General features: G+C 34.8%; 5 protein-coding genes across 11 annotated transcripts; 1 reads left to right on the forward strand and 4 right to left on the reverse strand.

Moving 5' to 3' along the window:
• Positions 1-235: 235 nt before the first annotated feature.
• Positions 236-4097, reverse strand: LOC140812053 (pentatricopeptide repeat-containing protein At4g16470). 4 transcript variants are annotated; one of them, XM_073170231.1, is made up of 5 exons: positions 3812-3951; positions 3642-3693; positions 1864-3332; positions 852-975; positions 237-709 (listed from the first exon to the last, which is right to left on the reverse strand). In XM_073170231.1, exons 1-3 carry the CDS (start codon positions 3813-3815, stop codon positions 2030-2032), a joined length of 1359 nt encoding a protein of 452 aa, XP_073026332.1. In that variant the 5' UTR covers positions 3816-3951; the 3' UTR covers positions 237-709; positions 852-975; positions 1864-2029. The 4 variants fall into 4 exon arrangements, with proteins under 4 accessions (XP_073026331.1, XP_073026332.1, XP_073026330.1 ...); XM_073170230.1 differs by having other exon boundaries at positions 236-605; positions 3642-4097; XM_073170229.1 differs by having other exon boundaries at positions 238-709; positions 3642-4097.
• A 1840-nt stretch (positions 4098-5937) lies between these two features.
• On the reverse strand, positions 5938-8416 carry LOC140812857 (ras-related protein RABA5a-like). Of its 3 annotated transcripts, XM_073171224.1 has the most exons (4): positions 8252-8412; positions 7399-7509; positions 6775-7162; positions 5938-6409 (listed from the first exon to the last, which is right to left on the reverse strand). In XM_073171224.1, exons 3-4 carry the CDS (start codon positions 7112-7114, stop codon positions 6072-6074), a joined length of 678 nt encoding a protein of 225 aa, XP_073027325.1. In that variant the 5' UTR covers positions 7115-7162; positions 7399-7509; positions 8252-8412; the 3' UTR covers positions 5938-6071. The 3 variants fall into 3 exon arrangements, with proteins under 3 accessions (XP_073027325.1, XP_073027326.1, XP_073027324.1); XM_073171225.1 differs by having other exon boundaries at positions 5938-6388; positions 6775-7509; positions 8252-8416; XM_073171223.1 differs by having other exon boundaries at positions 6775-7509; positions 8252-8413.
• Positions 8417-12048: 3632 nt separating this feature from the next.
• LOC140812567 (cytochrome b561 and DOMON domain-containing protein At5g47530-like) lies at positions 12049-14297 on the forward strand. The gene is made up of 3 exons (XM_073170872.1): positions 12049-12984; positions 13426-13680; positions 13771-14297. The coding sequence occupies exons 1-3, from the start codon at positions 12367-12369 to the stop codon at positions 14098-14100; spliced, it is 1203 nt and encodes a 400-aa protein (XP_073026973.1). The 5' UTR covers positions 12049-12366; the 3' UTR covers positions 14101-14297.
• Positions 14298-14404: 107 nt separating this feature from the next.
• Positions 14405-17021, reverse strand: LOC140812570 (inositol-phosphate phosphatase-like). Its single transcript, XM_073170875.1, has 12 exons — positions 16884-17021; positions 16718-16773; positions 16527-16577; positions 16107-16187; positions 15866-15969; positions 15701-15785; positions 15406-15460; positions 15287-15330; positions 15073-15141; positions 14876-14976; positions 14753-14809; positions 14405-14658 (listed from the first exon to the last, which is right to left on the reverse strand). The coding sequence occupies exons 1-12, from the start codon at positions 16894-16896 to the stop codon at positions 14562-14564; spliced, it is 813 nt and encodes a 270-aa protein (XP_073026976.1). The 5' UTR covers positions 16897-17021; the 3' UTR covers positions 14405-14561.
• A 550-nt stretch (positions 17022-17571) lies between these two features.
• Positions 17572-22421, reverse strand: LOC140812569 (putative MO25-like protein At5g47540). Of its 2 annotated transcripts, XM_073170874.1 has the most exons (12): positions 22267-22421; positions 21963-22163; positions 21646-21807; positions 21356-21474; positions 20731-20805; positions 20005-20098; positions 19414-19473; positions 19072-19140; positions 18796-18894; positions 18147-18191; positions 17961-18063; positions 17572-17879 (listed from the first exon to the last, which is right to left on the reverse strand). In XM_073170874.1, the coding sequence occupies exons 2-12, from the start codon at positions 22083-22085 to the stop codon at positions 17740-17742; spliced, it is 1089 nt and encodes a 362-aa protein (XP_073026975.1). In that variant the 5' UTR covers positions 22086-22163; positions 22267-22421; the 3' UTR covers positions 17572-17739. The 2 variants fall into 2 exon arrangements, with proteins under 2 accessions (XP_073026975.1, XP_073026974.1); XM_073170873.1 differs by having other exon boundaries at positions 21963-22412.
• Positions 22422-23445: the final 1024 nt, after the last annotated feature.

Raw genomic sequence — 23445 nt, forward strand, 5'->3', positions numbered from 1 at the left:
GTCTTACGTAGCTACTTGATCTGAGCATTGAAGTAGTATTGTCTATTATGCTACGATTTTTTTTTTTTCATGCAATCAAAATTATTACCTTTTCTTCAAGTGTTGTATGATTATTTTCCCGGCTCCCGAGTGGCAAAAGCAGCTTAAGGAGAGTCGGTCGGATATTGAAAAATAAATAAATAAAGATTTAAAGGGCTATGAAAATGAAATAGCAAGTAATAACAATCGAATCGTATCACTCCCTCCGAGGATTAGACCTGTACACAGGTAGATAGAAAGATCCCTAGAGTTTAGTTTTCAACTTGGGGATAAAATTGAAGCCTCATACATGGCACCAAGATGGCCAGATTTAGCACAATCATTATGCATCCATAGAAAATACAGCCTTAATTCACACAAAAATCCAATATATATAAATTACATTCAAAAACAAAATCCCATATAACTGGAAAATGACATTCCATGCTGTAATTACAGATTCACAGGTTACACAAACTATTCTTATAGCCTCTTTATCCACTTCTCCACTTGCATAACTGGCATATTGGTACATATGGTAATGCTGCATTAGCAACAAATCCTGTTTTAGTCTCATCCGTGCCTTCCTGAGGGTAAAGATAACACGATTACCGGATACATCCCATCGAGCAGGTAACATAGTTATGAATCAACAGCGGGAATTATATCAAGAGATGATCCAAAACTCCTTCTGTCAAAGCCAGAGAGTACTTGAAGGGATTGTTTGAACATAAAGCATAGAGGACAAACGGATCGGCTACTCGTCTAATTCTAGTGCAATAATACCAACATGAAATTGAAATATGGTACGGGTTATTTTGTAATAATTTTACCTCAAAAAGTCGTCATCTAATTCATAAACTATTGGTCTTTCTTCCCATCATAATCAGCAGCTTCGATGCAGAAGTCTTGTAGGTCTTCAAAAAACTGAACTTCATTGATACCGATCACCTCGAGCTGTTATTGTGTAAGGGAAGTTATTAGCCCCAATAGTACCATATAACATGATGCTTAGCTGAGAAGTAATCTAAATAACAAACAATTTGATAGGTTCAAAGTGTTCATCAATAACATTAACTAAATTAGTTTGCTCATAGAAGAAACTCACATTTCCTACTCAAAATGAATTGGCCAGACATAAACATAACTATTTCTGAGAGACATGCGATATTTTTTCACAGGATTCAGAGCTAGTATTTCTCTGAATGGTGATAGATCTCTTAATGGTAGGCATGAATGTTTTTCTTCATCCTGAGTTGTGATAAAGACCAATGCCTACCTAATGTATTTGTTGAATTTTATCATTGTCGCACTTCTGCAAAATCATATGCAAACATGAGTGCTGACAAATATCAGATGGTATTTCATTACATAAATCCTGTTTATCAAAAGCTAAAAGGAACTGTTGTTTTGGGAACACTTCTTAAGGTTCAAAAGAATGTTAAATCATGCTTGGTGTCCTACTTTTTGAGGGCCAAACTCGTTACCTTCTCATCAGAATGCAAACCAAGATCCTCAAATAAGAAACCATTATTCAAGCTAGAATGCATCAACATGTATCATACAGTAATATACAACAAATGATTTAAGAAACACCTTTTAAGTAATGTCTCCTCCAAGCTTATTGCATAAAATTTTCCCTTAAGACGATTCTATTAGGATTTTGATCTTCATATATAAATTCAGGATGACAGGCAACAACTACATGTTTCTCCTTCTTTACATTGATACAACTCGTAAAGCTGCCGCTTTTTACGGCTCACATAAATATAATAACAAAAGGTTAATAGAACATTATGAGGTTCTCTTCAATGTGTAAATCATATTTAAATTATTTTTTATTACCAAAGCTGACATGCTCGCCATATTTTTCCATCCCCTTTCACTGATGAGCATGATGATTACTGCCAAAAAAATGATGTAATCTAGAATTTCAATGGCACTTAAAAAGACATTCCCGTTGAAAGGCAGCCCACAGAAATTCACCAAGTATTTAGTCATAGTAGTGTATTCACTCCAGATCAATGCTGATATCCAGAGCATCACAATTATCTTTCAAGATACAAGTCATGTCTTCAATCAATCCACAAATTTGCTTAGTTTGTTTATGAGTGTTATGGCCCATAAAGAAGAAATGAGCCTCCATTTGCACCTCAACCATGCTATAGCCAGGTTCCTTTTTAATCCCACACCCCTTCATCATGCTCCTGATCTCTGCAACATTATCCCACAAACCAAAAGTTGCATAAGCATTACACAATACTATATACTTCCCAGCATTTTCTGGTTCTAACTCAAAAAATTTCTTTGCAGCAAGCTTTACCATTTCCACATTTCCATGAATTTTACATGCACCAAGCAAAGCACCCCAAACTGCCGGGTGCTCCTTAAAAGGTGACGTTTGGACAAACGCATAAGCCTCTTCCAACCTACCACCACGCCCTAAAAGATCAACAATGGCAGCATAATGTCTTCCTCTTGGTTTAACACCATAATCCCTTACCATTGAAGAAAAATACTTCCTCCCTTCATCCACCAAACCCCCATGGCTACAAGCAGAAAGTACAGCAAGAAAGGTGATTTGATTTGGTCTGAAGCCTTCATTTATCATCTGATGAAAAGAAGCCAATACCTCGACCACTCTTCCATTCAAACCATATCCAGAGATCAAGGCGGTCCAGGTTACCACATTCCTTTCCAAACACTTGTCAAACACAAGAAACGCATCATAGGAGCTACTGCATTTGAAATACATATCCATAAGTGAAGTGCAAACAACAATATTTTTACTAAACTGGCTTTTTATCAACAAACCATGAGCTTGCTTTCCCTGTTCCAGAATGGCCAAGGAGGAACAGGCCCTAAAGATTGATGCAAATGTATACTGGTCCGGTACCAAACCACATAGTCTCATCCTGCCATAAAAACTCAAACCAACCTCTTCCTGTCCCTTCTGCACATATCCTGCAATCATCGCATTCCATGAAACTAAATTATGGTACGAGAAGAAGTCAAAAAAAATATGGGCAGTATCTAGGTCTCCAGCTTTTGCATATAAAATCAACAGTTTGATGTTTAGAAACTCATCAGGAACAAACCCAACAGAAACCATCTGCCAATGAATCCTTCTGCCCTTTCTGTATTCTTTCCTGAATATGCATTCTTGCAGCAGAAGACAATAGGTTGCAGAGTGCACTTTCACTCCTGAGCAGCACAATAATCGAACAGCCTCTTTGATTCTCCCCGTGAAACAGAGATCTTTTAATGTTTTATCCAAATGGTAATAATTCTTTCCTGCATCGGCGGCCTGAAATCTGGGAACATATCAACGGTGAAAATCTCATTCAGCCATGGAATCCAAAAATTGGTTGTCTTGTTTTGTTTTAAAGGACCAAACTAACCGCGGCAAATAAAACAGAAGTCAGTTCATAGAATTACTATCCCACTCCCGAGGTCCAACAAAAATTAGGTTCACCATTTTACTTCATGACACAGTGCCCGTGATACACAAATAGAGTAAAGATAAGACCGACAAAGTCGGAGCATTTCAATTTCATAACTACTAAACCTGAATCAACTTAAAAAACAGATTACAAAAATAAAAGAAAAGAAATTCAACCAACCTGCCATTGATACTTTCAGACTTAATTCTTTTAAGAATAGTGGTGGTTTTCCCTGCAAACATAGGTCCAACAATCACAGTAATCTCACCAGTTGCCCCCCGGTCGGTACATAAGCCTCGGCTTTGACTACAATTCGAGGGTTTAAAAGCAATTGGAAGAGGAGTAGTTACACATAGCGCGGGGAGAAAACAGAGGACTGGCAAAGATTCAGCCTTGCGACGGGAAATGCATGGTAAATGCGAGGCAGCAACAGACGGAGGCTTGTAGCGCGGTGGACCAACAGAGAAAAATGATTTCACTCTGGAAATCGTTAACATTGATGCAAACTTATATGTATCACTCTTTCTATTTCAAGAAATACAGCGGCTAATCATCTCTGAAGGGAAAACAAAATCAGAACAATGCCGGAATCTATCATGGTGGGAAGGACCCGAATTAGGACTGATTTCCACCCAGTTACTTGTCGGGTATTAGTCATAAATCTATCTTACTTTTTTATTAAAAACTTTTAATTAATTTGATGAAATTTTAAAATTACATTTATATTCTTATTTATTAATATTTTTAAATTTAATTATATATTTATTAATATTTTTAGATAATATATCATTTTAACATAAATTGTGAGATATTTTATAGGACACAATAATATTTAATTCTATAATTACCCTTCTTAACATATTAAAAATCTTCTCGATACACTCCATGTTTTACATAGAAAAAATATAAACAAAACTTTCTTTTTAAATAGAACAATTCTACTAAATTGAAAATAATTACGAGTTAATTAGTTAGTATTATTTGATCATATTAAAAATAATAATAACACATGCAACAAATGTGCATCATCTACTAGTATGTATAATACAAACGATCACTAGTTTATAATAATTAGTATGTACATATGTTATGTGTAACTTCGGTCATTTTCAGTAAGTATTTTTTTAAAAAAAAAAATTGATTTTTAATAAGCAATTAATTTTTTTTACATAAAATTAATTTTTCATGAAAACAAGAATGCGGGGTCTAAGAAAAATAAAGAGATGTTTCTTTTAGATTCTAAAAATTACATTAAGATATTATTTTGTTTGAGTGACTCTCATGTGAGACCGTCTCACGGATCATAATCTGTGAGACGGGTCAACCCTACCCATATTCACAATAAAAAGTAATACTCTTAGCATAAAAAGTGATACTTTTGCATGGATGACCCAAATAAGAGATCCGTCTCACAAATAAAATCCGTGAGACCGTCTCACACAAGTTTTTGCCATTTTGTTTTTATTATGACTCAAGTATTATATACAGTTCAGATAACAGGTAACTATTCTAAAAATTTGAATGCATATATGTAATTTTTAAATCGTTTAATTATTTTGGTTAGAATAATTGTAAATTTGCAATAACGTGATACTTTGATGTCAAATTGATAAAGTCGACAAATGACAATGATTTATGATGTCTTTAAATTTGACAAATCCAGACATATCTAATTCAATTTCAAAATTAGACATAATTTTTTAAGGTTCAGACTTTATTGTTGATTAAAGGCCGAATACCGAGCCCAACCATACAGTTAGAATTGTGAACTTTATATCCGAGCCCATATATCTCCAATAGGACCGATCTCTTCAACCCTGTTTATTAGAAGGCTAAACCCACCAAGGGGTCAAGAAATCCGGACCCCGACGCATTTAGGGAAGGTAAAGACATTTTCGTTAATAAATAAAATGTCCCCAAAAAGGAGGGATTCGATTAAATTTCATCGAGATAAGACAAGAGTCCTAGTTGCTTGTTTAAGGAGTCCTATTGTCTAATATTTCTTATATCAAATAGGATTCTACCTCGACAAGAATCCTACTCCAACGAAGTAACTAGCATCTTCGTCTTCTATAAATACCAGATATTGGTCACAATTTTAACACTCACATTCTCTTGCTCAATTAACATTATTATATATATCTCTTAAGTTTGCTCTTCGAACTGACTTAAGCGTCGGAAGTATCATGCTGGAAAACTCTCTAGCATCTCGTAACCCTATTTTTGCCTGTACAGAACCCAGAGTACTGACTCGATCCACTCAGCTGCGAAACCTAAAGTAAAATTTTGGTATCATCAATCTAAATTGTTTTGGAACTCAGAATTCTAAACAAAAAATTAAGTTATATTGGTTACATTAATCAAAATTTTAAGCATATTCCAACAAAATTTTGTATTAAGCAAATTTAACTCGATTTCAATCTTTTTAGAAAAGTTGACATGTATTTTCCAAAAAAAAAAACTCTCAACACTTAAAAAAATAATAATTAAGCCACCTCAAATTCATTGATAATTTACAGCCAAGGTCACGTTCTGTGACAATAAATAGAATTAGATGTACAGATGTTTGTGTTGAAGAAAATGGAATGCATTCCTAATGGAACAAATCATTCATGATGAACAGCACCAACGTTTCTCACTTTGTCCATCCATTTTATCACTATCATCGGCTTCTAGAACAACAGTTTGCCCATCTGGAATCCTCCCAGTTTCTTTATGTTTAAGTTCTTGAGATTGAATGGCTTTTCTACTTAAGATATCGTAAATCTCTTTCACAACTGTCTGAAAGGCAGCAACAACGTTGGAGGAATCCAGAGCAGAAGTTTCTATGAAGAACAGGCCCTGAGACTCGGCCAAGGATTTCCCTTCAGCCATCTTGACCTCGCGGCCTTCTTTAAGATCAGATTTGTTGCCCACCAATATTGTAACTACATTCATGTCCGAGTGGGCTGTTTAAGTAAACAAATCAAATACCTCAGGAAAATACAATGACTGTATGTGAGAATACATTTTCGAGGACATTCTCATTAGCAATGATTCAATCCTGAAGAGTATAACATGATGGAATCTTGATAAAGTGACTGTATATAGTCAATTCTTACAACAACTACATGGCAGAGAGAAATAATTCAGAAAACAGGCAAACAACATGATCTTATGTAGAATTCATAATTCATTTCAAGTAGACGTTCCTGGTCTGAAGCTGTGAGATGAGTTTCAATATCAGATGTGAATCATTTTCCCGAGTATCTTTTACAAGACTATAAAAGGTGAACAAAAGAGAGAAGAAGCATCGATAAGAAACATTGCTTACTCTGAAGTTCATTAAGCCATCTTCCCACGCTTTCAAAAGTCTGGCGTCGGCTGATGTCATAGACAAGAAGTGCCCCAACTGCACCTCTATAATATGCAGAAGTAACAGCCCTAAACCGCTCCTGGCCTGCTGTGTCCCAAATCTGTGCCTTGACTTCCTTCCCATTGATGACCATCTTCTGAGTCTGAAATTCTACCCCTATGGTAGATTTTGAATTTGGATAAAACTCGTCTCTGGCAAATCTGGAGAGCAAATTTGATTTACCAACAGCTGAATCACCGAGCAAAACAATCTTGAAAAGGTAATCGTCCGTTTGTTCATCCTCGGTATAAAAGGCCATCTTTCACCCTTTTAAATTTGTGGATACAAAACCATATTTTGCTGGTGTCTACAACATATAAAAAACACAGGATTTTCGTAGATGATTTAAACCAAATAATATCAAACTATATGCAGCTCAAAATGAAAAGTGACAAGGGAGAATAAGATGTGTAACGATAAAGACCCATGGAGGAAGCTTGTTATGCAGTTAAGGCATAAGAAAAAAGGAAGCACTCTGATTACACACAAACAAGAAGAAAAGAATCCAAGAAAACAGTTCGCCAATAAAGACAAAGATGATACAGTTGCATGCCACCCCAAAATAGCATCTCTCCCGCCAGCAAAGTAGAAAATAAACTAGCTCTGCTTCAGATTCCAATCTGGCCCATCAGAAAAGCTGAAAGCTAAAGGCACCTGCAGTACCAAGCAAGCATCAGAAACCAATAATACCACAATAATCTAGTGAAAGCTTTTGTAGTAAATAAATCATGTCCATCTATGACAATCAATATCTCAGAAAAAAATTTTGTAATAGTTCCAAGATGCTAAATCTAAAAAATCGTAAATTAAAATTTTATCAATTAATCTCTAACATATACTGGTAGAGAAGGACCTAAAGGGTCTCTTATCCTATGATTCTTTTCAATTTTCTAAATACCCATTATAATAATTATCATTCATGTTTTAGTTGCTTCATGCCGATTTCCTGTGATATTTCTTTCGCTTAAATAATGCTATTATCTGAAATACATGAAAACCAATATTTATCACAAAAAAGATGATAAGATAAATCACGAATGCGTGGGCACACTTCATATGTATGCTTTGATTGCTAGTAAATAATTATGTCTGCAACTGTTCCTCATACAAATGCTCTTCCCCACCTTGGCTACCATAGCCCACATCCAGCTTCAAACTCAAAACCTTTTATTTCGTACGTCAAAACAAAAATCACATGCATAATGATTCCAGACAAAAAGAAATCAGCCGTCTGGGACTTTTGACGTAAAAGCCAACATAAACATAAACAACATAATGAAATACCCGAGAAAACCGGATTTTAATGTTTTCCTAAATCAGGAGAGGTCATTTATATGACTGCAACAAATGGTGACACATTTGAAAATTAGAATAAAGAGAAGAGGAGGAAACATACACACGTATTGAAACATGCACATGCGGAAACTTCGCCCGATCAAATATACATAACCACGATCAAATCAGAAGCGTCTCAGCAGCAGATCAAATAAAATTTCAAAAGACTCTCTGCGAGAAACGAGGGATCAATGGAATTGTAAATGGCAAGAGGGAGACATGAATGAAAGTGAAGACAATGGAATTAAATTCATGGGCCGATTAAACGGGCCTATATTTGTTTTAAGTGGCCACAGTTTCTACGATATTATGGCCCATTATATTATTTGTGGATCACTCATTTGGATCTTTCTGTTCTCATGCCCATCCCACATTAATATCTCATATTTAAGATGAAATTTAGGGTTCAGAATTCAATTTTAATAAACCACTCTCACAATTAAAAAAGTGTATTTTGAAAATAAAAAAAAAAAAGTGTTCATGGCAAAAACTTGTGTGAGACGGTCTCACGAGTCGTATTTTGTGAGTCGAATCTCTTATTTGGGTCATCTATGAAAAATTATTATTTTTTATGCTAAGAGTATTATTTTTTATTGTTAATATCAGTATGATTGATCTGTCTCACAAATAAAGATTCGTGAGACCGTCTCACAAGAGACCTACTCAAAGTTCATCTCATCTATATCCATATTTTTAGTCTCTATTGAAAAATGCACGAACCCTTAGAAAAACCACTTTGATCATTTTAATAAGTGAACTTAAATATCCTCCATTTTATTTATAAACAAAATTTAGAGAAGGATATTATTGTAATATTTGCAAAAAAAATTAAAGTTCCCAACAAATACCACTTTCCCTTCACCACTATCCTCGTATTTTTTCTCTTCCAACTATCCTCATTTTCATTTTTTTTAAAATATCCTTTTGTTTTCAAAATTTCATGTAAATAAAAACTGAATTTGAATCTTACCTTTAGCACATTATTTAGATTTTTCATTATATTTATGTATTATATTACCCATATACAACGTATTTTCAGGACGATTAGTTTGAATAAAAATGGCATTTGTTATTATTAGTTTCTCTCACATTATGATAAAGATGGCAAGAAACCATGTACAAAAGATAGATAGATATATATATGTATATATATATATATATATATATATATATATATATATATATATATATATATATTTTTGAGACATTATATATATTGTTGGAGAAGTGAAAATATATATATATAACAATATATATAATGTCTCAAAAATTCCCATCCATTCATGAGGAAAAGTAAAGACCAGCGTCATCAAATACGAAATCGGGAAGAAAAAAAAAACAAAATGTCCCCACGAGAGCATAGAATTTTGGGTCAAGAGATATCTCAACAAATTATTCAAGAAAGTGAGGTATGCATGAGTGTGTATCCACGAAAGTTTCTTCTCATTCTTGCAGTTTAGTTGGGTTTGTAATCAAGTAGTTTGCAAATTCAATTACTTGTTTAAAACTCAAAACCTTTAGTTGCATGGCCGTGCCTATTAAAAAACAAATGAGTCCAATGACTCAGGTCTATCTCTTTTTTGGGGTCCAAATTTTTTTTTTTAAATTATTATATATAATACTAGTTACTAGATAGCTCAAAACCAAGTATTTATTAAATAGAACTTGCTTAGCCTGTTATCGATTTATTCCCCAATCTTCCCCAATATTCATCTGCAGACAAGCCTTAATCGACTCCAGTCGTTGCGTCGTCTCTAGGTTTGATTGAAAGACTCGTGAGGAGCTATAAGTCTATTTTCTTGTATATGCTTTGTTCGGATTTCTAATTTTTTATTGTAGTTTTTTACTTTCCTCGGGGCTTTATGTGGTATCTATAACCTAAGCTTTTTGACTGAAATTTTGGTGGATGTAATGCTTATCAGGCTTTGAAATGCTCATATTGCTTATAAAATCTTGTTGATTGTCCTGGTCACAGTAGCAAGTGCAGAGCGAAGTTTCTAAAAAAATAAAGCTCATCAAAACTTTTCTCCGATCAACCATGTCACGAAAAATATTGAATGAGTTGGCTATGTTATCGATTGAGAAAGAAAATACTGAACAACTTGATTATACAGACTTGATTAGTATTTTTAGCTCTAAAATTGTTAGGCGGGTTGTTTTTTAGTGATCATTTTGGACATATTTGATATTTTTATTCCTTTAGTCTTTTATATTGTCTTTGACGTATTGATTTAATTTGAAAAATTGTCATGAAACTAAATAAAGTATGAACACACATTATGATTCATATGCCTCTTTTTAAAAGTTAGACTCAGGCCCAAATATTGTTAGGATCGGCCGTGCTTAGTTGTTCATTCAATGCACGTATTTTTCATCTCATTTCACGTGACTAAATTTTTTCCGAAAGACCAACTTAGAAATTGTAATTGAAGAAATTAATGAAGGACACGAGTAGTGTTACTCTTAAAAAACATCTAAATGATGCATTAAAAACTAAATATAAATTTGGGAAAAAAGAAATAGAAATGTATTTTTAGAGTTGAGAAAAAACATTAGAGAGGTCTTAGCTTTCATCCTACCTAGAGCTTTGCATGGGTCGAAGTGCTTAGTTTTCTGGAAAAAAAGTCACGATCTTACCAACCTTGGCAAAGAAATTATTGCGTAATGACGTCCCTTTTAACCAAGATTTTGTTTTAAAAAATGTTTGTCTGATAGCTGACGTCATTATCACGTTTCCTTCACGTCACAACATTTTTACCATTCCATTTTATTTTGATTAAAAATAATAATTTTTTAGGACTAATTAATGCCCATATTAGGTAGCTCAAATTAACTTTCTTGACAAACGTGGAAAAACTAATCACAAGTCGGGACCTCGAACTACGTGTGAATATACGAACGATTGCTATATATAAAAAATAGAGAATCACTAGAACTTGTTAAAGTGAGAAATTATGTCATATAAAAATTAAATTAGAACAAAAATATCCTATAATTTTAAATAAAATGGGAGTTAATTCAGCACCACAACAATAGACTTCAGATGCATCATAGAAAAGCATTCACACGGCCAGAATACAAGGAAAAAGTGGATCACCAGAAAGTCAAATGAACGTTAATTATTAATTATATCATCCAACAAAAGCAATTTACGTCCGCCAGTGCTGAGTTGTTTGCTGATTTAAACCACATAATAAGTCAATAAAATTATCCATCAACACGAGTACAAATTTTTTTACAAGAAAGATAATTTAATTGAACTTTTTTTTCAAAAAAAAGATATGATTTTTGATTCGCATCTGAAGCTGTGGTGTATGAAGGTGGCACCGGTTGAGGTTGGATTTGGTCTAACAAATAAATAAATAATGGGTTCCACTTCCATCATCTTCTGTATTATGTACCTAATCCACCTTATCATCAAATCTTGATGCTTGTCTTTATGCCCTTTGGAATCGGGATCAATAAGCATGAAGTGGTTATGTGTTCAGTACTGCTTTTAATGGAACATCTGTAAATTTAATAGTACTAAAGATTCTGGGGCTCGACGACTAAATAACCATTTTGTTTCTCAATGCAGGATAGTTTAGTTTTATGACATTAGGAAAAGGGTTTGGTGTTGTATTTTGAAACTGTTGCCACGAAATTATGTGCTTTAAGTTGCTGTATCTTGAAGTAAAATACCTTTTTCAGCAAAAGCTAGGGACGCGTGGGCATGTCTTTTATCATGTTCATACCATTCAAAGTGAGAAAATATGTTTCGGCTTTCACATTGGATTATAATATATTACACATCAGAGGTCTAAAAGATGTTAAAAAGAGAATTGATAAGTAATAATGATCATATGACTTGCATGCCAATCTCCAATGAAATTAGGAACTGAAATAGATTGCAATTGCAGTTGAAGTTGGGCATGCACTGGTATGAAAATAGAAGGTTGTTGAAACTAAAAGGAAAAGATATCCTGGATTAGTAATTTGCCAAGTGCCATATCTTTTTCAGAGAAAGTTGGAATTTTTTGCTTCCACACACAACCTTCGTTTACCAAACTGTAACTACTCATGCCCCACAATTTCAGCATTCAGCATATAATAACACCCTTTCTGTCCCTTTTCTCATTCCCATCATAGTTTTCATTTCATTTCCACCGTTGCCTCAGATTCAGGCTATCAGCTTAGATGGGCAAATTCTTGAACCCTGTTTTAATCGTTTGTGTACTGTTTTCCCTTTGTGTATCATCATCTTCTGCTCAGTCATGTGCAGTATACAGCTTTTCAAGTAACCAAATTTTCAGATCCTGCAATGATCTCCCATACTTGAACTCGTTTCTTCACTGGGACTTTGATCAATCTACTAAAACTGCTAAAATTGCGTATCGGCATACTGGCGTCTCAACCTCAAGATGGGTGGCCTGGGCCATTAATCCAAGCGGTCAAGGCATGGTTGGCGCGCAGGCACTTGTGGCTTTCCAGAACTCTGATGGAACCATGAGGGCTTACACGACACCTGTCACTAGTTACCGAACCGGGTTGCAGCCAGGAGATTTGAGTTTTCAAGTGTCTGATCTAACAGCAACTTATGCGAATAACGAAATCATCATTTTCGCAACACTGAATCTTAGTAATCTCAGCTCTACAGTGAATCAGGTGTGGCAGGAAGGCCCAGTTTCAGGAGCTTCTCCTTCTGTGCATAGTACTTCTGGTCCTAATGTTCAGTCAATGGGGACACTGAACCTTCTTTCTGGGGAGTCGGGGACATCAGGAGGACCCATGAACTCGAAAACCAAGAAAAAGAATGTAAGTTTGTTAATCCTTACTCGAACTTACAGCGAAAATATCTTCATTGCCATTTATTTATGGCTTAATCTTTCTTTTACCAATATCAATTGATATCCAGGTATCATTTTCTCCCCCTGTTCTTCGGACTCCGATCTCTGGATCATATGAATTTATACATGTTTGTTATCATGTATTTTTCTGTTTCTACGTTTAAGAATCTGCGTATTCATCAACAACTACTAACATGTTTAAATATTACACTGCATAATACCCCGGGCCAAGATTGTCACAAAGCCTTTGGCCCAAAATTTACCTTCTCAACTTATTTTATTGATATACTTGACTGCAAAATTTTGTAACTTTAAGTTTGAGTGAGATCTTTTCGTTCAGGAGTTTTTTCCTCAATATATCTAACAAAAATATATACAGCTTCTTACTAAGTTTATGAAATACATTCAGATTCATGGAGTGCTGAATGCTGTAAGTTGGGGGATCATGCTACCCGTTGGTGCCGTATTCGCAAGGTACCTAAAAGTGTTTCCTACAGCCGATCCAGCATGGTTTTACCTTCACGCAACTTGCCAAACATCGGCCTACATCATTGGAGTTGCCGGCTGGGCAACTGGTCTTAGACTAGGAAGCCAATCTCATGGAGTCCAATATAGTTCCCATAGGATTATTGGCATTGTCCTCTTTTGTCTTGGAACGCTCCAGGTACGATCCATTTTTCTACATACGGAGTTTCCAACTTTACTTCATAGTTTATATATGGCAATCATACTCTGAGGTATACATGTGCTACAGGTGTTCGCATTGCTTCTAAGGCCGAAAAAGGATCATAAATTCAGAGTTTTCTGGAACGTATACCACCACCTGATCGGATACTCTGTCATAGTTCTCAGCATTGTCAACATCTTCAAAGGTTTTGATATTTTAAATCCAGCTGAAAAATGGAAGAGGGGATACATTGGATTCCTTATAGGCCTGGCTTTCGTTTCTGCAATTTTGGAAGCTTACACATGGTATGTAGTTCTAAAAAGGAAGACGAGTAGCAGCTCGAAAAAGACGCCAAATGTGGTCAATGGAACAAATGGATACAATGGATATGGACCAAGGGAACATGATACAGTATAAAACCAGCTATAAACTTGATATGTAGATGTTTCGATTTTGCCACTAGTTTTGTCCCAGCACTTCATGTTTTTATGTAGCTGTGCCTATGTATTTTTCCAGTATTTATCTAGATTTTGGTAGGATTGTGCATATATCTCGTTCTTTCTTGTTACTTACGAATCATATCCGATTTTTCATAATTTTTTCCAGTTCCTTCTTGAACATTTAGTACAGGGCCAAAGGAGTTGAACTTCTCAATTTCCATAGACATCAACATCAAAATCTGCTTATTTTCAGAAGTATGGCTACTGAAGCTAAGAAAATATTAAGTGACCGACATCAAAACGATATTATTGAGTTATTTTGAAGGCCACAGCCTCACACATGTAAAAATCCATTGACAGTAAGTTGTAGTTTACATCTGTCTATAAGAATGATAACTGGCCGGTTAGGAGTTTCTCTATTTCTCGTCAGCAGTTCCCTCACTCCTTGTGTTGCAATGCCTCAATAAACGCATCCTTTAGCAGAGAATTTGAAGCTGCTACTCGCTGAGATGTGAGATCAAATTCCTTACCAGAGCTGTTGAATGAAATAAAAGAAATTATGATTCAAACAGTTGATGGGGGGAAAGGAGGCATATTGTTCCAACAAGATTTAAGGAGTTGTTAATTACGGATCAAATACAAGTCCTCCAGCTTCAGTTACAATAACAGCACCAGCAGCCACATCCCTGAACAGATTGCTCAAGATTCAGTAATTTACGACATCATAATCCTATAACATATTTGAAACTCACCAAGGTCCACCAAATCCAACTTCATAGAACATATCGAGCCTTCCACATGCTACTCCACAGAGATTTAATGCACAAGAACCACTCATCCGGAGGGATCTAACCTGATCAAGCGAGAACAAATATATTTTACCAACATTATTTAAAATAAAAGAAAATGCTGAAAATCAATATTTTGGGACCATCATTGATTTATCAACCTTGAAGAGTAAGCTATTGATCCTATTAGTAGAGGCATCGAGAGTAGACTTGTCACGCTTTGTACCCGCCTGTTCTTTCAGCAGAGTTCAAAAAAAGTAACTCAGCGAGTAAAGGTAACTGGAGCTAGGTAGACTATCTTATCCAAGTTTTGTCAGTAGAAGAAATATGCACTCGAAATGAACCCATTGTTCAGACTTGAGTTTAGAAGTGTACCTCAGTGGCAAGAAGGGACTTTACAAGTTCGGTTTGAGAAGACGCTGCATATTACAAATTTGGTTACGGTGACCTCAATAAACCATTACCCAAATGTCGAGTTAAAAGAAGCAACTTACCAGTGATGGAATTTCCATTGAGAAATGCGCCTTTTCCGCGAATGGCAGTAAAAAGCTGCATTATGATATTCAATATGTATTAGCTACACAATTACAAAAGTAGACCATGTCTAATCTAGAAAACTCTAATATCGAACAGAAGTATAATGTGCAGCAAGTGATCTTGATTGCTAATCACGCATTTGTCAAACGATGGCAAGGTCGCAGAAACTATCGACTTCCATTGGTTGGAACAGTCCCCTGCAGAAGGGAAGTTAAACTCAAAAGCACATCATATTTAGAAGCTGAAATTTACCTCATCCATGATGGGATTGTATATTACACCGACGGTTGGAATACGCCCGATTGTGAATCCGATAGATACACAAACAAATGGAAACCTGCAATAAATCACATATTTCAACGTATTAGATACTGTGAAACTTAGTTCTTTTTGAACAAATGATTAATAGATTCTTGCCCATGCACAAAATTAGTAGTTCCATCCAGAGGATCAACAATCCAAGTTGGTTCATCAGTTAATTCTGTAACTCCACAAGCAGCAGTAGTTTCTTCTCCAATGAACTAGACAAAGAAATACTGGCATCAGACATGGGTCATGACTAAAGAAGCATCAAACTCTAAAAATATTGTGGCACACTAGCGCTGATAAAATATTAAAAATCTAATACACTAAACACTACAGAAAATACCGCTCTGACCTTATGGTCAGGATATTTTGATCTCAGATAATCGAAAATGACTTCTTCACATTTCTTATCAGTCTCTGTTACCAAATCCACCTGTAAAGAGTCACATAGATAATCGAAACTAATTCAGAAACTTAATCATTATCACATATCGAAATAGCATATCATGAAAGAGGGTCGCCATATTTTAGTACAAAATCACTAACTTTATCATTCTTAAAGCATATTCAGATATAGAAAATAACATTGTTCACATGGAAGATAACTTTCCTTAAGTTGTGTACTTTCTGAATCTATGTTCTAATCCTACGATTTTCATATCAAATAATGGAATCGGAGATTCCCATGTACTCATGAAGCAATACGAAGAAAAAGGAAAAGATTGCTTCCACTTTTTGAAATTGATAAATTCATAAAGAGCCATGACTTTACCACGCCTTTGTGCTCCACATGCTTTGTCTCATGAAATCCAAAGCGAATGATCTACAACCCAAAGAATTCACTGAATAAGATGAATAATAAATCCAAAACTGTGAAGAATGTTGCCAGAAACTTATCAAACAATGCAGCAAGAAATCACGAATACAAAATTTTAGTAAAAAGGACTCCGTATAAACTGCAACCTCTCCAGCATTTTTAGCTGCATCCACTGCAGCAGACAATAATTCCTCCATTGAACCTGAAATGTCCAGGATTCCCATCAAGAAACGACTAAACTCCAATGAACCAACTCAAAGTATCGCGCAACTTGTGCAACAATTCAAAGAAGAAAGACTGATGAGAACCTACCTTTAGTAGCCATTAATCGTTTCTTGAAAAAGGGGCGATGAGATTAGGAGAAAAGAACGATCTTGTTGAGCTTGTTTGACGGTTGGAAGAATTTCCCTTCACGTAGAGCATGAACGAACAGAGAAACAAATAGATGCCAATTATTTATAGATATTGTTTTGAGGCATAAATAACATTCAACTTAAGGTCCCTTGACAGAAAAAAAATCGTCGCTTTCAGAAACACCGTTGGTTTACGGGATAAAATTATTCCTTTTTTCTTGGCTCAGCATGCAACTCAACCTAATCAAAAAATCAGTTTTTTAACAGAATCAGTCAATCAGTTGGAACGGTTGTTGGGATTTGCAATTTTACCTTCCGGCCAGTTTACAGCTTATAGAATATTTTGTTTCTCGCACATTTGGGAAATAGCGGAATATGCTTTAAGATAAATTATCTTCAAATCACTTTATGGGTACAAATAAAGGAATATGCTAATCAAGATTCTATTTAAGCTGGAAAATAGATGACCGACCTGTAACTATAACTCTTGCATGAAATAAAAATAATAAACAAAGACGGGCCAATATTTAGTTTAGATCTTTAAAAAAATGTCACGTAAAGCTCGACGTTATGCTCTGAAGTAGCCGCGAGTACACGTACAACTAGGGTCAAATCATCCTCACACGGATATTATATACATAATCTACAATGGCAACTACAAAATATTTCAGAAGAAAATAATGACAGCTACAAAATATACATAAGCTATTATCCAAATCTGAAGTACCACGGGGTTTTCACATGAATTTTCACAATACCAGGACGAAGAACTAATAACCAACAATTATACATAGAAGAGTATCAGAAACTTAGATTTACTCATACAACATATCAGTCTTCGAGCAATAAAAGATGATACGGCCAGGTGGAGCTAAATTCATGGCCGTTATTTGGGATCGAGTGCTGGCAATTTCTTTAACCACTTGTGCTTTATCACCCTCAAACTGTTCATCCTCTGCACCAAAAACAAACCATTATTTAAGAACTGTTCGACCCAGATTAAAAGATTCGATATGTCTACATGATCTTTCCTCACCTTTCTCAGTTTTAAAATCAGCCAAGAGGCGTAGAAGCTTGCTTTTATTTGTCACAAGGATATTGACGATATCAGGGGGTTTGTTCTGATTTGCTACGAATAACTGCACATATACAAGCCCAGTAAAAAATTGAAGCATTCAAGTGGGCAAAGTTATTAACCTACTAGGCTCCAAGCTTAGGATACCTTGAAAACGTGGAATGCTTCAATCTGAATGCTCTTGCTTGACTCCTGGCAGAAGGAAAGAAATCACCACTAATATCAGACATGACAACCATCAAGAAAGGAAATCTTCTCACTATCTGTTAACTAAATGATAATAAATACCAGATGCTTGCAGAGACTCCCTCTTCTTTTTATAATGATTTTTTTAGGTACGAGCATAGGTTATTGTGCTGTGCACTTGCTTGAATAGATTATATATCGACTCATGAGTTGATTTTTATCTGGTGTAAGTTTGTATTTAAAAGAAAGGACGTGACTTTGGACAGAAACAATTGGACTGGGAAATATTTTAAAATTGGATTTCAAAACCACAATTTTTGGGTGTGTTGGAAGGTATTTGAAAGCCATCATAGTTCTTCATGCAAAAACCTAAATTAAGAAGGGGATAATTTGAAATGTTCCATTATCAAAAATCTCCAAACAATTAAAATGGATTTAAAATTAAGTATTCCTTAATTTCAAATGACTCAGTCAAACATACCTTGTTACAATTTATTGTTCATCTAACCATTTGTCCACCTATTTTAATGCCATTTGTTCCTCAATTCCACAAATAGTTTGACTCAATACATAAGGGCGTAAATATGTAGGGAAATAACAGAATTCGTACTCTAAGAAGAATCATGAGGATCCTCAGGTTGTCTCGCGAACAAACATATTTAGTCATGACAGCAGAATTTGAACGATCCAGTAGGATATCTCCCAACAGCTGAAAGATGACATCACAAAGATCACAGTTCAACAGGATGCCACAGGCAAACTTGAGTGCGCAATATTGACCATTGTTCCATTTTTGTCCTTTTAAGGAAGGCGTGTTAGAAGGATGTGTGCATATCAGAGTGGTCCAACAATATGCAACATAAAATAGAAATAAATTAGGCAATACCTTGATTGCTTGCCTTCTAGTGATATAGTTGGGAGATTCAAGCAGCTTTTTATTATACTCTGCAAAGAACTACTGACAGAAAAATCCAGCAGATTAAAAAGTGGAGCTCACAACGGAAACAAATTTGATTAATTTGCAGCACCAAAATACAGTAACTTGATGATAACACATGCGGGTTACACATTTCTACCATCAGAAAAATTAAGAATTTTCTATGGCCATTTCAGAAAGAAGATGAGTTTTCTGTGAACATAGCCACAGATAGAATCAAACACGTAATGAAGACATTACTTTCTTCAATACCTTATCGACGATGTTCAGTTCACAGAGTACATCACTTACCCAGTCATAATTTTTAGCAAGAAATTCAGCAACTGTTAACTTGTGCCTAGTCAAGAGTTCCTGCAAAGGAAAGAGAATCAATATCCCACCATGCACTGTCTCCAATGATAATCAGAAAGTTTCTACTTACAGTGTATTTCCATGCATCAAGTTAAAATACAATTGAGTTTCAGCAGACACAGAACCCAATTAAGCAGAAAGACCATGCAGAGATAAAATACTTGGAAATTAACAAATCAAAAACTTCATATGTACATGATAATTATTTAAACAAAGTTTCCTTAACTTTAGAACAAGAGTTGAACAACAGCGATTTCACATTAAGATGTTTCACTAAGCAGAGATTAATAGTTATGAGTTAATAAGAAACTTAGAAACACAGTCTTATGACGTTGAACATGGATAAACACAGAAGAGCCCATAAAGTAGGAGTCCCTAGAAGAGAAGAAAACTCAAACATGCACATCAGACCAAAATTTTGCAAACTCAAACAAAATTAGAAGCCAATTTCAGGCAGGGGATCACATAGCATAGTGATGAGAGACCAAAGAAAGGAAATCAATGATTTAAAAATTCAATAAAAGCCTTAACCTTGAATGTGGCAGCGGCATCTGAAGCAATATCAAAATTTGGCAGTTGAATATAATCGAAAAATTTCTTCATGTGCTCAGATTCCAAAACATACCTGTAATGGTTCAGCGTATCAAACGACTTTTAATGTTTCAGCGTATCCTACAACTTGTCAATATAAATTTTAAAGCAGCAATGACTCAGATTCAAATTTCACCCACACGCCAATAAGAAACAAATGACTCCATACCACACAGAAAAATCATTTATATGGCATACTTATGCTCATCTACCAACAAAAGCCAGGAAGTTTCTAAAAAATGAAGAGAACTGTAGCCATTTAGTTCCCCATTAATGGCAAGACCACATTGCCTCAATAAATAAACACAACTATTATATGGGACAAGGATTTGACACCGCATGGAGATCGGATGCAGCAATTTTCAAAAACTATGAGTTTATTATAGAAATCAATCCGAGAATAACAAATAATATTACATGACACGTTATAAAAAAAGTGCATTTTCGTTTATGAATAACTCCAAACATATTTTCTCATTTCTTTTAAAATTTGCAACAATTTTTTTTTTCAAAACTTGGAAAATGACCGGAACATATCCTTGGAAATTACAAAATAGCCCCTACTGTATCCTTGGAAAATTGCAAAACATTCCCCAACATGTAAGAATATTCCTTTGATCAATAGTTTAAAGTTCTGATTTCCACGTATCTAACATGGAACCCCACCTTGCAACACTTTGGTGGCGTATGCATTCCCTCAACATTGCACCATAATGCAAAGCCAGATCAGAATTGTCATAACTGAGAAAATAACAGCAGATTAAAGTCAATCAATGGTGAAAAAGGATATCTTTAGTAAAAGTAGTAAGGCAAGGCAAAATTTATAAAAAATAAAAGAAGAAAAAAACTCCTCTTGTCTGTGCCCTCTCAACAAGGGATAAAAATAATAAAATATTGGAAAAGAGCATCAACCAAGTAAGATGGAAAAAAAAGGCAGTAAAAACACAACATCAATCATACAAAGACCCGATGTCAGAGATAAAAGAAGCTTTCAAATATAAACACCTGATTAACAACTATTCCATGCTATAAATTACACCAAAAAACTTTATTAGTGACAACCGAACATGGAGGACTTTACCAGATTAGAAGTCCTTGCTCTCATTTAAGTTTACGGAAAGGTACTCAGCAATTAGTTAACAATTATCAACATTCAAATGTAACAAGTAACAAACATTAATTTCTATACTGCCCTATAATACGCTTGTTCGATTCATCATGTTTCATTACTTTCCAATTGACGTTTGAAGGATAGTGCTTCACACCGAGACCTAAAAAAAATCCGCCTCACCCTTTTATCAATATATCCAAGAGATCTAAATTCTTTTCCAGATAATCACACGCAATCAACCTCGACTGAACTTGTTGTCTCTGTAAGTTAGCAACAACCTGAGTAGCATCTTTGCGTGCCTACAAAAAATAATCTGATTAACCAACACAATTACCATGAGAATCGTCATACCAGATAATCATCTGAGGTTCAGCACAATCAGAACACCCGTCATCTTCAACAATAAATCTAACACACAGGAGATATGTCGATAATTCATTGCATTTAAATAAAAAAAAGTTCAAAATTACCTCTAAGTTCAGCTTGGGAAGACAAATGATTAGCAGGCGCAAAGTGTTTTCCCTAAAAAACTCACTGGTCAATTGTGCACAAGCTTCAGTCACTGGCTCAGATTCACTGTTTCCATATAGGACTTGCTTCAAATCCCGGAGAAGTTTGCTCAATTCCATCATCTGCAGAGACAAAAAAAAATTAATTATGAGCCAGGAATCCAAAGAGAAAATGCGAGCTATTTCACAATGTGATTAAACTAATAACAGATGAAAGATGAAGCGGACATATGATGAATCCAAAAACCACATAAATAGAAATTAAAGAGAAAGACAACCTTCTCGTCGCGCTTGCTCTCCTTACCATCGGCGGTACCGATATCGACGGAGATGAGCAAATCTCGCGCTTGCCGCACCAAATCGGCGGGAGTCTTTGGCTTCGACTTAAATAAACTCTTCATCTTACCGTTACCTCTGCCGATGGGACCCTCCGGACCTCGACACCCGGTGCTGAGGTCCCCGCCGCACCCCCGGTTTTCCTGCGATGCACAAACACGTCCAAATTACGCTTTTGCCAGCACCCGCTTCTCCTTCAATGATTGAGAGCCACTCAGTGCGATACTTTCCATGAAATTCGCTAACCTCGAAGTTCGGATTCTAGATTCGGTGATTTTTGCTGGGATATTTTGCCGCGATTCAAGGGATGCACCAGGAAAGATCTAGTACATTTAGAATCTGTTGAATGGAGGATTAACTTGTCAGTAAAAACTCTATTCAGTGTAGCTCTGATCATTTTCCTCTTATTTTCTAATTAATAAACTTATTAATTGCACAATTAGTCCCTACTTTAACAACAATAATCTAATATAATATTTATAAAATAAAAATCTAAGTTTTTTTATTTTGGATAATAAATTACATTGAAATTCTAAGAGATTAATAAAGAAATGTCGATTGGTCTTTATCCAATGATTAAGATTGAGATTTTAATACTTATTTATCTTATATTTCAGTCATGCTCATTCTGGATAGTTTTTCTAATTTATTTAAGTAAATTTAGTTATTTCTTCGTATTCTCATTGCATGAGATAAACAAGTCTCGGGTACACACTCAAGTCTTATCAGTAATGTGAACAATTATATTATATATTTGTAATATGAAACAATATTATATTTGTAATTTTATAAAAGAAAATCTAAATGAAATTATAATGTGAATTTGTCTCTTGGAGCATGGATGAGGTCATGAGACTTTAACTGAATTTTCACATTTCACATGCATTGTTTTGTTTGTTGCCACTCATGGGTTTCCCTTTTCTCTCTTAAATTTTAGGGTAAAGAGAGAAAAATTTATTGGCTAAAGGCTAAAGCATCCACAATACACAAGCCTTACTCTTATCTTCATCCCCAAAACAATAATACAAATTAAAGAACATCAATACATAATTACTAATAATAATAATATACGTATAATTTATACAAATATTGCGTATTTGTAAGTTAGTTTTTAATATATATATATGAATAATTATATCTGTAATTATTTTGTTATAATATACAAATTATAACAAACTAAATACTTGATTTCAATAGTTTTGTAAGTAGACGTTAAGGCACACCATATTACACATATAATTATTGGAACACACGAGGGTAACAACACATTGCATATTTTTATACGTATAAAATTTCAAAAGTATATTATTATTTCAAAAGATTTTCAATAATATAATTTTTCATATTTATTTCCAACACACGTGCATGAACATTCATGTCATAAACATAGCTAGCATACTTTGAATTGGCAACCATTGATTTAAA

This window comes from Primulina eburnea, chromosome 14, assembly GCF_022965805.1.
Source record: "Primulina eburnea isolate SZY01 chromosome 14, ASM2296580v1, whole genome shotgun sequence".
Lineage (NCBI taxonomy): Eukaryota > Viridiplantae > Streptophyta > Magnoliopsida > Lamiales > Gesneriaceae > Primulina > Primulina eburnea.